Source organism: Sphaerodactylus townsendi, linkage group LG03 (genome assembly GCF_021028975.2).
Source record: "Sphaerodactylus townsendi isolate TG3544 linkage group LG03, MPM_Stown_v2.3, whole genome shotgun sequence".
In the NCBI taxonomy this organism is placed as follows: domain Eukaryota; kingdom Metazoa; phylum Chordata; class Lepidosauria; order Squamata; family Sphaerodactylidae; genus Sphaerodactylus; species Sphaerodactylus townsendi.
Genome location: NC_059427.1, coordinates 11,228,428 through 11,243,491, shown reverse-complemented (window position 1 = coordinate 11,243,491; position 15,064 = coordinate 11,228,428). Strand labels below are relative to the sequence as shown.

Sequence of the window (15,064 nt, the reverse complement as noted above, 5' to 3'; positions counted from 1 at the left end):
GCAGCTGGCCCCTTTGGTATTCTGTCATGTTGTAGTTGGCACAGGCACAAAATGGCTGGCACAGGGTGGGTACTGTAGGAGGTGGAGTCAGCCAACAAAATGGGTGTTGCCACTTCCTAGGAGCAGCAGTGGCGTAGGAGGCTAAGAGCTCGTGTATCTAATCTGGAGGAACCGGGTTTGATTCCCCGCTCTGCCTGTCTGAGCTGTGGAGGCTTATCTGGGGAATTCAGGTTAGCCTGTACACTCCCACACACGCCAGCTGGGGTGACCTTGGGCTAGTCACAGCTTCTCAGAGCTCTCTCAGCCCCACCTACCTCACAGGGTGTTTGTTGTGAGGGGGGAAGGGCAAGGAGATTGTAAGCCCCTTTGAGTCTCCTGCAGGAGACTCCGGCTGTGGAGGCTCCCTCCTGTCACTGATTCTCATAGCTGCTGGTTCACCTCTGATGGACCATGAATCTATCTAATCCCCTTTTACGGCTATCTGTGTTTGTGGCCATCACTACCTGAACCAGCAGTCAATTACTGGTTGAGTAAAGAAGTACGTCCTTTCGTCTGTCCCGAATGTATAGCGCAACATCTTCATTGGGTGTTCTGGGTGAGGGAGAGGGAGAAAAAGACATGAAGGTGCTTAACCTAAATCTGCCCTCCTCCATTTTATCCTCACAACCACCATGTCTGAGAGAGAGAGAGAGAGAGAGAAGGACCATCTAAGGTCACCCAGGGAGGAAGAGAAGAAGAGTTTGGATTTATATCCCCCCTTTCTCTCCTGCAGGAGACTCAAAGGGGCTTACAATCTCCTTGCCCTTCCCCCCTCACAACAAACACCCTGTGAGGTGGGTGGGGCTGAGAGAGCTCCAAGAAGCCGTGACTAGCCCAAGGTCACCCAGCTGGTGTGTGTGGGAGTGTACAGGCTACTCTGAATTCCCCAGATAAACCTCCACAACTCAGGCGGCAGAGCTGGGAATCAAGCCCGGTTCCTCCAGATTAGATACACGAGCTCTTAAACTCCTAAGCCACTGCTGCTCTCCATGGGGCTGGATGTGGGGCTGAACCAGGGTCCTGCAGTCCTTGGCCATTTGGGCTCTTAGCGTTGAGGTGCAACCAGGTTCTTTGCTCTTGGGTTTGCCCCACAGCTCCCCATTCTGATGAGTACCCCCTGCTGCAAAGCTCCCTCCGTTTTGGCCCCCGGTTGCTTCATCCTCTCCTCTAAGGGAGCAGGAGGAGGTTTCTTGTTGCCTTTGGGGAGGGCGGGGCTTGAGTGTATCAACAATACAAGAGTGGTCTGTCAAATTTGTGATGGAAAAACAGCCTGGAAAAACAAGTGACTTTGTTGCTGAGTGACCAAACCCAGATAATGAATTACGCTTCGTGTTTAGCAGTTTTGTTTCACATTGGCCCCTTCCGCACATGCAGAATAATGCACTTTCAGTCCACTTTCACAATTGTTTGCAAGTGGATTTTGCTATTCCGCACAGTAAAATCCAGCTGCAAAGTGCACTGACAGTGGATTGAAAGTGCATTATTCTGCATGTGCGGAAGAGGCCTTGGAAAGCAAAGTGGTATAGAGGTTAAGAGCAGTGGGTTCTAATCTGGAGAAAAGGGTTCAATTCACCACTCCTCTGCATGAAGCCTGCTGCGTGACCTGGGGCCGGTCACCGTTCTCTCAGACCTTGACATGCTTTTCTCCAGGTATGAAGAAATGGAGGAATTCGAGAATCCGTTTCCTTTTTCATTTGCACCTAAGTGGAAGATCTGGGACTTCTCAAATCTAAATTCCCTTTTGGAGCGCTTTATGAAGCAGTGCAAAGGTAATGAGGAAATGCTGCAGGGATTTCAGACTGGTCATGAGATTGGGCCAGATGTGTTTTGGTGTGTTTCAGGTGGTTTATTTCAGGACCTCACCTTTTTGAGCCGACGGCCACCTTTGGAATTCTGACACAGCATGGTGGGGACAGCCACAAAAGAGATGCCACAAAATAGCTACCACTGGAGGCTGAGCTAGCCACAAAACTGCTGCTGCAGCATACCTTTGGCCACACAGTGAAGGTCCAATGCTGCTCAATCAACAAATTTTAAATTCTGCTCAGCCAATCAGAAGCCTTGCGTGGCAAAGGTCCCTCCTCTCGCTGGCCACTTCGTAAAATACTTGGTGGGCACCAAGTTGGGACCCCTGACTGTCATTATTAGCAGACCCAGGAATTTGAGAATTGTATGTATCAATTCACAAGGCTATTTTAGTTCACCATGAGAAGTTTTGTGGTCAGAATTCTCCCACAGATTTAGGTTAGAATTTCATGATGTGGCTTTTCTGGATTTTCTTCTGTGTTGCTGCTCTGTAGTCCTTTGTGTCTGTGCACTGTCCAACTGGGAGGTAGTGATAGAAGGACCTCCCAAAATGAAAGGGAGGGGGAGGAAACTGCCCTTCAGGGCATCCGCACATAATGGAGACACCCACCCGACCCCTTTTCAGGAACTCCCCCCCCCATTCTCATTGCAGTGTGTTTTTGACTACATTGGACCAATGCAAACTGTCCCCTTTGACTGAGTGGGTGTCTTTGCTTGACTGTCCAAGCTGAGATCACAGAGTGGTCTCAAGGGGACTGAAATTGCTATCTTAAACTTAAGCAGAGTTACGCCCTTCTAAGCCAGTTGAAATTAGTGGGTTTAGAAGGGCATGTGTGCTTAGGATGGTACAGTGGAACCTATGTTTGGGATCACATGTATCACAGGAGTAGATTCTTGGACTGCAATCTTTGACACACTTTCTATGAAGTGAGTGTCCAGTCAAAGTGACCAGTGAAAAGAAATGTGAATATTTCCACATACAAAAATGTGGGAAGAATTTTCCCCAGAAGTAGGTTCTACTTAACCTTTCATCTGAAACTCAAGAGAAATATATGTACATATCCTATCAAGTCACAACAATCTTATGGCCACCTCAGAAAGAGGCTTCCAAGGCAAGTGAGAAGCAGAGATTTCTTTGCCGTTGCCTTCGTCTGCAGGATCTTCTTATTTTCTTATGTTCTAATCTTCATCCCATCCATTTCTCATGTTCTAATCTTCATACCTTATGTTCTAATCTTCATTATGTTCTAATTCCAACCAACTATCAACCCTGCTTGGTTTTTGAATCTGATGAGATGAGGCGACATCATGACACCTTCCCAAGAGAAAAACAGACAATATTATTTGGGTGCTGTGTGGTTTCCGGGCTGTATGGCCGTGTTCTAGCAGCATTCTCTCCTGAAGTTTCGCCTGCATCTGTGGCTGGCATCTACAAAGTGATCCTCTGAAGATGCCAGCCACAGATGGCATAAACGCCAGGGAGAGTAACGCTCAAATCTCATTGGAATTCTATTGGACTGTCAAATAGAACAATTTGCCCTTCCCTCAACCCGAGCTTCACCAAACCTATCCGGACGTGAAAGCCGACCAATACAGACAATATTATTGGCTGATGTTTTTGTCACAAGATTTGTGATAGGCACAAGGGTCTGCTTTTCACTTTCGGTCCCTTTGCTTCCACAGACTCTCTGGATTCTGGACTTCACCCGCAGAAAGGTATGTTTTTCTTCATACACCAATCAATTGTTTCTAAAGTAAAAAACTTCACCTTATAATGTGTGCTCGTTTGCTTAGTGTTTTTCCAGAAAGAACATGGATGCTCTGGTTTTGTTCCTCCTCGTCTTTCCATTCCTACCACAGGCAGTCCCTTCTTGTTCTGTCAGGGTGAAAGAGGAGGTGAACTCTGACAGGATGAATTTCCTCCTTCTACCTGCCTGCCACCATTTTGGGAGAACAGTTGGTGGCCATCATTCCTTGAGGGCCTTTCAGAATCCTCACCAAGGGAAGCACAGACCAGGAAGGGAATCCCATTTCTCCAAGTAGATTTTCCTACCTGGTTTCCCTCATTTTCAAAGTGCTATAAATTGTGTGTTGGATTTATGAGTTTCAGGGGGGAAAGCTTTGTTTATGGAACAGCAGTATATAAAGGCTCGATGTTACAATTGTTAAAAATCCATAAGGGTGAAAGGCCAGTTCCTTAGGTTGTGATGGGAAGGTCTGATCTCACACGCATCCTCTAAATGGTGCAGGAATGCTTTTACCTTCACTTTGTTGCTGACATAATATTAGTTTGCAGCACATTCTTTGAGAAGTCGTGTTCAATCCAGTCTTTGTTCTTTCAATGAAATCCAAAATTGTCCCCAGAGCCACTTGAGAAATGCATCTCCCTGGCAGGCTGAAAACCATGGGAATCCCCTTCCAATCTCTGTGTTTTCTTCAGTGTCAATAAGAGCCAAATTCAGTTTTGAGACGTGTCTTGGATAGTGTGACCATTCGTCCCGTTTTCGGCGGGACGTTCACGCTTTTTAACAATTAGTCCCTCGTCCCGAGGGGTTTTAGAAAAGTCCCGATTTTTGAAGGCTGCAGCAACCATTTGTTGTTACATTTTCTTCAGTTCGGGGAACCGGTTGTTAAAGATTAACTTCAACACCTTTGATGACTCTCCCTTAGTTCTGCAAACTGCCGGTTAATGATTAACTTCACCTTCAACTGACCCAGCATGTCTGTTAATGATTAATCCCCCTCCCCCACCATGGGAGGTAGTGTTGAGAGGCTCTGTTTTAAAAAGTATCCAAGGAAATTGCTTTGCGCTGCGGAAGAGCGCCCACCTACGCAATAGCCAAAAGCGAAGGCGGGCAGGAGGAAAAACCAGCGGTACGACCTACCAAACAGCGGGCCCAGGGCGAGAGATGCGCCCACCCTGCTGCCACAGGGCGGGCAAAGATGGAGTCCAGCGGCTCAGCCTGGCCGGCCACCGGGGAAGCGCCCACCATCGCAACCAGCAAAGAGGCGGGCAGGAGGCTGGGCCCACCACGGCAATGCCAGGACGGCCAGCGAACGGGGATGGTGCCAGCCCTGCTACTTACAGAAGGCGGGGCAGACGAGTCGAAAGCGGCTCGGCCAACCGGCCACCGGGAAAACGCCCATACAACAGCCAGCGAAGGCGGGCAGGAGGCTAAAAGCCAGCGAGCACGTGTAAGAGCGGCCAGCTGGCGGGCAAAATCTCCATGCTGCTGCTTGCAGGGTGGATAGAGAAGATAGAGTCCAGCGGCTATTTCGGCCTGGCCGGGCCTTGAAAGCGCCCAGCCACCGCCCAATAGCTGAGGCGGGCAGGAAGCTGGAGCCCAGCGACGCATAGGCTGGCTGCGGGCACAGGGAACCCGCATATACTTACTGCTGCAGAAGCGGTAGATCGTCCTTGACTTCCGACACAAGTATTTCGTGACCGGAAGCGCCATACCATACGCCAGCGGGCCGAAGGCGGGCGACTAACCGCCAGCGGCACGGCCAGGCTGGCGGAACCCATATGTGGATATCACCCACTGCCTGCCGCGCGGTAATGGTCCGGCGGCGGCTAACCCGGCCACGGAAAGCCATACAACGGCTAAGCGGGCAGGAAGCATAAAAAACCCAGCGGCCGTGGAGCGGCAGCGGGCAAAATACCCTGCTGCTTGCAGGCCCGGCGATGAAAGGTCCGGCGGCTCAACCGGCCACTGGCGGTACGCCGGGAAAGCGCCATACTCATAACCAGCGAGGCGGGCGAACTGAAGCGACCAGCGAGAAGCACGTACGGCGGCCAGCGAGCAAAGGATTTTCCGCCCTGCTGCCATTTGCAGAGCGGGGCCAGCAGGTCCAGCGGCTCAGCCTGGCCGGCCGCCGCTGAAAGCGCACGCCATACCGCAACCAGCGAAGGCGGGCAGAAAAACCAGCTGGCAGCCAGACGACGCGGGCAGCAGATCGCCCATGCACTGCTTGCGGAGGCGGTGGTCAGCGGCTTCGGCCTGGCGGCCGCCGGAAACTAACAACCAGAAACCACCCGCTTCGCACCCGCTGAAACGCCCTTCGCCCTTAATCAGCGAAAAGGCGGGCTAACCATGCGCAACGCTTTATCAGGCGGCCGGCGAACCTTGATCGCCCATACCTGCTGCTTGCAGGGCGGATGAAAATAAGGTCAGCTCCAGCCCTGGCTGAAAGCTCTGCGGGCAGGGCGCCAGCCCTACTGCTGCAGAAGATGGAGATCGGCTGACTTTCGGCCTGGCATTACCGAAGCCATACCGCAACCAGCGAAATTTGGTGGCAGAAGCCTGGGCCAGCGAGCGCGCGTAAGGCCGGATACCGGGCAAGGGATGCGCCAGCCACCGTTTGCAGGGCGGGTGAAATAGTCGAGCGGCTTCGGCCTGGCCGATTACAGAAGCGCCCGCCTGCGCAACCAGCGAGGCGGGCAGGAGGCAAAGCCAGCGGCAAGGCCAGGCCGGCTGGGGGGGCAAAGGGATATGCCCGCCATACTGCTTGCAGGGGCGGTTGAGAATAAGGGATTCGGCGGCTGAAAGCGGCCTGGCCCGACGCCGGGAAACCGCCCGCCTCTGCAACCAGCGAGGCGGGCAGAAGGCTGGGCCAGCAACGGCATCAGAGCCCGACATGGAGCAACGGGGATCGCCCGCCCTGCACTGTTTGCCGAGGCGGGCGAATAATCTGACAGCTCACCGACACAGCCCGACGCCAGAAACCGCCCGCCCTACATAACCAACAAAGGCGGGCAGGAGGCTGGAAGCCAGCGGCGCGTAGCCAGGCCGGACGCGGCAAAGGATACACCCGTGCATACTGCTGCTTACCGCAGGGCGGTGGCGAATAAGGGGACGGAATGGCTCGGCTCGACCGACGCGCCAGAAGCGCCCGCCACCGCAACCAGCGAAGGCGGGCAGGGAAAAAACAAAAGAAAAAAAAAAGCCAGCGGCGCTTGTCAAGCAGCAGAGCTGGTGAGAGACGGGCTCGGCCTGGCCGGCCGCCAGGAAAGCGCCCACCTTAGTAGAGGAGGAAAGGAGGAGGGTCATGGCAGAAACCTGCCTGGAGGGAATTGTGGGCTTGTTCCTCCCTGGCTATTAAAGTAAGTGACTTGGAGTTTTGTTAAGCGTTCTGCCCTGATGGCATGGGGATGGAGAGGGCACAGTTTGCCTTGTGCCCACAGTTTCTGCCTGGGTGAGCCTTCTGCCCTGGTGCCGCTGGGGATGGAGAGGGGCTGGTTGCCCATCTGCCTGGTTTCTGCTGAGCAAACTTTCTGCCCACAGTGCCATGGGGATGGGGAGTGCAAGAGTTTGGCCGAGTGCCGCCTGGTTTCTCTGCTAGGCAAAGAGCACTTTCTGCCCACAAGATTGCCATGGGGCCGGAGGGCACAGTTTGCCCATGCCAGTTTTCTAGTGGCAAAACTTTCTGCCCTGGTGCCATGCGGATGGGAGGAGGCAGAGTTTGGCCAGTGCTTACACAGTTTCTACTGGCAAAACTTTCTGCCCTGAGGTGGCATGGGGACGGAGAGGGCACAGATTTGCCCATGCCCGGTTTCTGCTGGCAAAACTTTCTGCCCTGAGTGGCATGGGGGGCCAGGAGAGGGCACAGTTTGCCTATGCAGGAGTTTCTGCCTGGCAAAACTTTCTGCCCTGGTGCCATGGGGATGGGAGGGGCAGAGTTTGTAGTCACCTGGAACCTATTGCCAAAACTTTCTATCCTGGTGCCATGGGGAGGGGAGATTTTGCTATAATCTGGCAGAAAAATAGTGAGGATCTGTCAATTTGGAACTCCATTTTTGTACTGTAAGTGGCACCAAAAAACCATGGGATCCATATTTGGGGTGGGGGTGTGGGGTGGTAGATCTGTGCATATGAACATCATGTGTGTGATGTGAAGGTGAATTTGGGGTTACCCAGTGCAAAAAAATCCTGAGAGTCCATGAGGATCTGACTTTGAACCCTACCATGAACTTGCCATGGGGCATGGCATGCCAGGATCTAATATGTTTCAGACTATGATGTCATAGGAATTATGAGCTGTGATGTTCTGTTGATTTTTAGGGGTGACCAAATTGGAAGAATCACTTGAGGGATCCATCAATGTTTTTTCAAGTAGGTTTTTGCACCACTCTGACACCACCATGAAGCGTGGACTGTGTGTGATTGTTTGTGTTTATACATGTAGCTAATGACTGGAGGTTGTGATGTTCTGAGTGATTTTTACAGGATGATTTGAAGTGCAAAGAAATCGCGGGGATCCATGTTTTTTTCAAGCAGGTTTTTTTTGTGCCACTGCAGCACCACAGAAGCATACAGGATAAGCGTGATTGTTTTGGTACTTTCCTGCAGAATAAGACATGTTCTATAATTTTTATAGGGTGATTTCATTTCCATTCCAATTCTGTAAAAATCATATAGAATTCATGATGATCTGTGTTTTAAAAAAATCATCTGCATCTGCGGTTTTGCACGATTTGTGAGAGTTTAGGCATGTTCTATATAATGTGATAGCCACTTTGAGATGACCTGCTGCAAAAAAACTTTTTTTGTCGCAGAATGGTGGAGAGAGAGGCGGTTGCAGTGGGTGGAACACTTATATTTTGCCCCAGGGCTCCAGGTATTTCCCCATCTTCAGCCTCTGGCGAGTCACGGCCAGCCTCCCTGCGCTGCGGCACTGCCTTCTGGGGCACTCCCCTGTTTCCTGCCCTGTGCTCTTTCGTGTACTTCCCCCCCCCCCCCCCCGTCAATGGCGTCCCACTTTACCAATGTTAAAATCTGGTCACCTTAGTCTTGGATCAAAGTAACAGCCACAGCCCGTTCAACCCATTCTGTGCCTCTGCTCCTTTTCATGAGATTCGGGTGTTTGTGTAAATACTCTTTCACGTGCGATTTCTTTCCAAAAAATATCCATGGTTCTCTTCTCTCTGAAGGTTAACTGCTTGGGATAGGAGATGGTAGGAAATGGGTTGTCTTCCTGTGGGTTTTTTAAATTGTGCCTTTTATCTGCTTTCCCCTGAAGTGCACCAAAAGGCTGCTCTGCCTTTTAATAGGCAAGGAGAAGGCAGGAAAGGGTTAAAGGCTTGAGAACAGGCCATGATGGGCAGGAGGAGGAAGCAGAAGAGGCCAGAGGGGGAAATCTCCCAGCTGAAAATCTTTCTCTTCTTGTCTCCTCATTTCCCCCCAACAGCAAATGTGACTCTGGATCCAGACACAGCTCATGCCCAACTCATCCTGTCTGAGGATCGGAAAAGCGTGAGGGATGGAGGAAAAACTCAAACTCTGCCCAACAATCCTGAGAGATTTGACTACTATGGTGTTGTACTGGGCCGTGAGGGATTAACAGGAGGCTGCTATTTCTGGGAAGTCCTGGTGGGAATTGAGGAAAGATGGGCTGTGGGGGTAGCCAGGAAGTCTGTGAAGAGGAAGGGAGAATTTTCCTTCACTCCTAAGGATGGGATCTGGCTTGTGGGAAAGTGGGAGGGCCACTGCAGGGCTGCCAGAATAAGCTCTTATATTCCCCTGAACCTGCGTGGGGAGCCCAAGAGGATCCGAGTCTGTCTGAACTATGATGGGGGTCGAGTGGCCTTTTTTGACGCTGACCGAGGAGCCCTGATCTATGAGTATTCTGGAGCCTCCTTCTCTGGAGAGACCCTCCTGCCCTTCTTTTGGGTATCTAGAAAAGGCCACCTCAAACTCCCTTCTTAAGACCTTCTCTTCACACCGGGAGCATCAATAAGAAAATATTGGTTCTCAGAAGCTCCCCCATTTAGTCCTGTCAAGGCCTCTCCAGACTCCCAGTCACCAAAACTGACTGGAGTAAAATGGAGACATCCCCCTCCCCCCACAACTTTCCCCTTTTTTCTTTGTATTTTATCTCTGAAAATAACACTAACATTTTTCACTTCCTAAAGAATATCAGGCTGGTTGTCAAGGAGAGCTCTGAATAGACTCCTCCCCCTCAGCCTCCTCCAGCTCCCATTCCCCCCGGGCACAAGAGGAACAACTGAAAAGATCCCTCAGAGGAAAATGAGGCCCTGCAAGCTTAAATTGATATTCTGGACTTTCTCATTTCTTTGGTTCATGGGGCACCACCTGCTCTGTTCAGCATCGTCTTTCTGAAGGGCTCTGAAGATCCCTTCAAGGTCAAGGTTGCTACAATCAACACAGCTGTGTTTCAGACACCAGTAGCTGAAAAGATGTTCTGCTCATAATAAAGTCGTGATACCTTGAAAACTGGGCTTTCTTGAACTTCTTCTGTGGGGAGGGTGGGCTACATTGTAACTCCCAGACAGTCAGAAGTGTGACTGGAACCATCCCCAACTCTCCCGTTGGACAGAAAAATCAAGAGGGGGGTTTGCATAGCCAGGATCCTGCTGAGTTACGCTTGCATTGAAAGTTTCTCTTCATGTTTTTAAGTCTCTGTTCAGAGAATTACAAGGCTCTTTTTCATCCACACAGCTGTCTTGCTGTCCTTCAATTGTCAACAAACTGGGTGCTCATATTTAGTCCTCATCACAACCCTGCAAAGCAAGTTAGGCAAAGAGCTCTGAGTTTCATCACCACGGTTTCCAATTCTGGCATGGAAAAGTCGGGGTTGGGTGCAGAGCCAGGATGAGCAGAGTTTGGAGAGGGAAGGGACTTGAGGGGGGCCCAACACCACAGAGTCCACGCTCTGACACAGGGGATCTGATTGGCCATTGGGAGACCAGTTGTATTTCTGTCAGTCCTCCAGACCTCACATGGTCCCTCATATTTGCAGGGTAGGTGTATATAAAAGATACTGTTACAGAAACTACACCTTCGCAAACATATAGAAGAAGAAGAAGAGTTTGTATTTATATCCCTCCTTTCTCTCCTGTGGGAGACTCAAAGGGGCTGACAATCTCCTTGCCTTTCCTCCCTCACAACAAGCACCCTGTGAGGTAGGTGGGGCTGAGAGAGCTCCGAGAAGCTGTGACTAGCCCAAGGTCACCCAGCTGGCGTGTGCGGGAGTGCACAGGCTAACCTGAATTCCCCAGATAAGCCTCCACAGCTCAGGTGGCAGAGCTGGGAATCAAACCCGGTTCCTCCAGATTAGATACACGAGCTTTTACCCTCCTACGCCACTGCTGCTCCTATACAGGAGTCATAACAAAGTGAATCTCAAACAATAGTCAAACAATATCTCAAGTTCTGTTCCATTAGATAACTTTAGAAATAATTTCCATACATTCAACAGGTAAAGCTAAATTTTGAGGCACTATAAAACCTCCGGAAATCAAGCCGGGGAGAGCCATGTTTGTTTCTACAAAAACCAGGGTTCTTTTTTCCACGTACTCTGAAACCAGCTGAGTTCCCAATGATTTTATTGAAAGTAAAAACAGGAAATAATAAAACATTCAATACAGATATTGCTCAGCTGAATGGCACCGTTCCTCCAGTCCTCCATTTTAACCTCACAATAACAGTGCTGTGAATTGGAGGGGGTTAGACTGGCTATACCACCACTCACTTCACTCTCTCTCCCCCAGTAGAAAACTAGCAGCTCAAGGAGCGAGGGAATCTTCTCAGCCCTTTCTTTGCTGCGCTGCTTTACTGTCTGAAGTGGCCCTTTCTTGGGGAGGGGGGAGCTTTCGGTAAGGTGCATTTCATGCAGCGCCTCCCTTGAGGATTTGGGGTCTGCCTCCAGATTCCGGTTGGCTGGGAACACGCGTGTGTTGGTGTCGTGGGAACAGTGCTTCGGAGACAAAGGCAGAGAGGTGGGATTGCATCCAAACCGTTGGGACTACCCCAGCACACACATGTGTGTGTGTGTGAGAGCGAGCTTCACAGGGGAAATTGTAGAGTTTCTGCCACTGCACCCCCAAGAAGCAGAATGGGGGAGATCATCTGAACATGGCTGTTGTTTTGGGAAGGGGGAGATGCTGGGGGTCCCTCCCCTCGATAAATCCGCTCCGCTGCAAACTTTCACTGAAATGCGAAGGGAAACATCACTGGTGTAATGCCCATTGGGCAAGGTGGGCAGCTGCCCAGGGCATCACCTTGTGGGGGGGCATCAAAATGCTGGGTTCGTTTTGGGGTATTTTAGTGGTTTTCCATTTTCGGCCTGCAGGGGGCGCAGTTTTTAGGCTAGCGGCACCAAAATTTCAGCGTATCATCAGGAGACTGTCCTCATGCTACCCCCCAATTTTGGTGAGGTTTGGTTCAGGGAGTCCAAAGTTATGGACTTCCAAAGGGGGTGCCCCTATCCCCCATTGTTTCCAATGGGAGCTAATAGGAGATGGGGGCTACAGTTTTGAGGGTCCATAACTTTGGCCCCCCTGAACCAAACTGCACCAAACTTGGGGGGTATCATTAGGGCAGTCTCCTGATGAGACCCTGAAAGTTTTGAGACCGTGCCTTCAGAAATGTGCCCCCCACAGCCTGCAATCCCCATTGACAGCAATGCAGAAAACTCAATGCAGAACAAAGATTCTTGGGCAAATTTCTAGGATGTTCCTGCAGGGGGTGCATTTTTGGATGTATCGGCTCCAAAATTTCAGGGTATCATCTGGACTCCTTGGACTCCTGGAGCCAAACCTCACCAAACTTGGGGAGTAGCATAAGGACAGCCTCCTGATGATATGCTGAAATTGTGGTGCTGATATGTCTAAAAATGCACCCCCTGCAAGCACCAATGTCCTGGTGCCAAAAAAAATTGGTCGTGGTGGAGTGGCCGCCCATGGGGGGGGGCATCCAACGCAGGTTTTGCCCAGGGCTGCAGTTTGCCCAGGGCTGCCTCGTTACGCCCCTGGGAAACATCTTCCCGCCTCCTGAGCTGCCTCCAAATGGATCTGGGGAAAACGTCACTCAATGCAACTCTCTTCCCCAGGGCTCCCCGCCCCCGCCCGCTACTTATTTCCGGGTCGACCAGCAGCAGCAGCAGCAAGTCCTGTGCAGGAAGGGGAACGCTCCGGGGCTGATTTCGAAAGCGAAAGTAACTCCTCTCTTGCCAAGGGAAGCCATGGAGGCGGAGGGTCGCTTGAAGGAGCTGTGCGAGGAAGCCTCTTGCTCCGTCTGCCTGGACTTCTTCAGGGATCCCGTCATGATCCCCGAGTGCAGCCACAATTTCTGCAGAGCCTGCCTGACCCACAGCTGGGGGGGCTTGGAGGGGGCCGAGGCTTCGTGCCCCCAATGCAGAGGAAGAGCCCAGGAGGGTACTCTCCGGCCCAACCAGCAGCTGGCCAATTTGGTGGAAATAATCCAGAAACTCAACCCTTTGGAGGGAAGCTCCAAGGAGCGAGGGGGGCAGAAGCGAAAGAGGGGGGTCTGCGAGCTGCACCAGGAGCCCCTGAAACTTTTCTGCCAGGAGGACGAGGCCCCCCTCTGCCTGGTCTGCAGCAGATCCCAGGAGCACAGAGATCACCAGGTGATCCCTCTGGAGGAGGCGTCCCAAGAAAACACGGTGAGCAAGAGTTGGGGGGGGGGGGGGGCGCGGCTTTTTGTGTTCTTGTGCTTGACTGAAAAATTTACAATATTATATTAGACCCCACACACACACACACGCACTCACAAATTGGCTCCCAAATCAGCATCTGGTGATAACTGGATTGTTTAAAAGGTGCATGAGGAAAGGTCGCGGTGGGTTTTCCAGCTGTGTGGCCGTGGTCTGGTGGATCTTGTTCCTAACGTTTTGCCTGCATCTGTGGCTGGCATCTTCAGAGGTGTATCACAGAGAAAAGTCTGTTTCACACTGTGTCTAAGTGAGTATGGAAAGTTTAGAGTGGTATATTGTCCATGTCCCAGGGTGGGGAACCAATCATTAAGTGTTTGGGTGGAACTTGCTATGCAAAGGTGTGGTTGAGTGCATTGTATTGCGGGTGGGGTTATCAGTCCATTTTTTAAGTACTGGGAGCCAGGTGGGGTGATAACCCAACCTGCAATACAATGCACTCAACCACACCTTTGCATAGCAAGTTCCACCCAAACACTTAATGATTGGGTCCCCATCCTGGGACATGGACAATATACCACTCTAAACTTTACCTTCTCACTTAGACACAGTGTGAAACAGACTTCCCTCTGTGATGCACCTCTGAAGATGCCAGCCACAGATGCAGGTGAAACATTTGGAACAAGATCTACCAAACCATGGTCACGCAGCCTGGAAAACCCACCAGAACCACATGAGGAAAGTGTTTAACCTCGTGATGGAGGGATGGGCTTACTGCTATGTCCATCCCTGTCCCCCCGGAATTAAATCTGAAAGGTGGCGTCACAAACAATCCATTGAGGTCCATCCATATTCCTACAGTTCCAGCTTCACCTCCTTACACATTTGGACCCACTTTTGCAGTTTTGCCAAAATAACCCATAGGAACCTTCCTTGCAAGAAAGGAACAGGTTGGTATTTTGGGGCTTCTGGGGCACATTGCAAAATGCAGCTCAAAGCAGGTATAGGGAGAATGTGGTTCACCTGGAACCAGGAGTTGTGATTCCTTCATTGACTTCCAAAGGAATCTGTGGCTGAAGGAAACTCGTGTAAGCCCAGTTTCTTCCACCAACCCCAGCTGAGGGAAGACTTTATGGGATCTGGTTTATTAGTGTTTGTGTTGCAGGAGGTGATGAAGAAAAAGAGTTTGGTTTTATGCCCAGTCTTTCTCTGCTATAAAAAGTCTCAGCGAGACTTATAAACTCCTTTCCCTTCCTCTCCCCACAACAGACACCTGGTGAGGTACGGGGGGCTGAGAGAGTTCTGTGACTAGCCCAAGATCACCCAGTAGGCTCCATGTGTAGGAACTGGGGTGGGAATCAAGTTCACCAGTTAAGAGCCCACTGCTCATGTGGTGGACTGGAGAAACAACCCTGGTTCTCCACCTGATTATAACCACTATACCACACTGACTGTCTAAAGAAAGACAACAAGGATGCCTTCAGCCCACTGGCTTCCTCTTCCTAACATGGAGGTTGGCCAGGAGGCACAAAGGGAAGAGTCAGCCATTTCCAGAACCTCCAATCCCCAGTCACCATTTCCAAGTAGAACGTAGTATACGAGTTCAGTTTACTCCAAGGAGGAGGGAGGGGGAGTCAGAGCAGGATACTTGGATGATGGGCTCAGACTGAGGGGAAAACCCAATTTAAAGTTGAAACTGAAGAGGTCTAAACTGACCCTCCTTGGTGTGGCTGCTTTTAGGACTCTTGGGGCGGCTGCAGAAATCTGGAGGTTCCTTCTCCGGCTTCCCTGTTCTCTGCAGATGGCC

The 15,064-nt window shown here is 51.0% G+C and overlaps 2 protein-coding genes across 3 annotated transcripts in view; both read left to right on the top strand.

Moving 5' to 3' along the window:
• The window catches only part of LOC125428646 (E3 ubiquitin-protein ligase TRIM7-like), a 178,791-nt gene that overhangs the window by 26,970 nt on the left and 136,757 nt on the right, over window positions 1-15,064 (top strand). The window lies entirely within an intron of this gene.
• The window catches only part of LOC125428714 (E3 ubiquitin-protein ligase TRIM7-like), a 36,632-nt gene that overhangs the window by 8,358 nt on the left and 13,210 nt on the right, over window positions 1-15,064 (top strand). Inside the window, exons 6-8 of one of the 2 annotated variants that reach the window (XM_048489286.1) lie at window positions 1,690-1,808; window positions 3,529-3,561; window positions 9,034-10,074. In XM_048489286.1, coding sequence (XP_048345243.1) covers window positions 1,690-1,808; window positions 3,529-3,561; window positions 9,034-9,551 — 670 coding nt within the window. In that variant the 3' untranslated portion in view covers window positions 9,552-10,074. Of the gene's footprint in view, window positions 1-1,689; window positions 1,809-3,528; window positions 3,562-9,033; window positions 10,075-13,056; window positions 13,270-15,064 lie in introns of those variants that run through there. The other variant, XM_048489285.1, reaches the window with a different exon arrangement.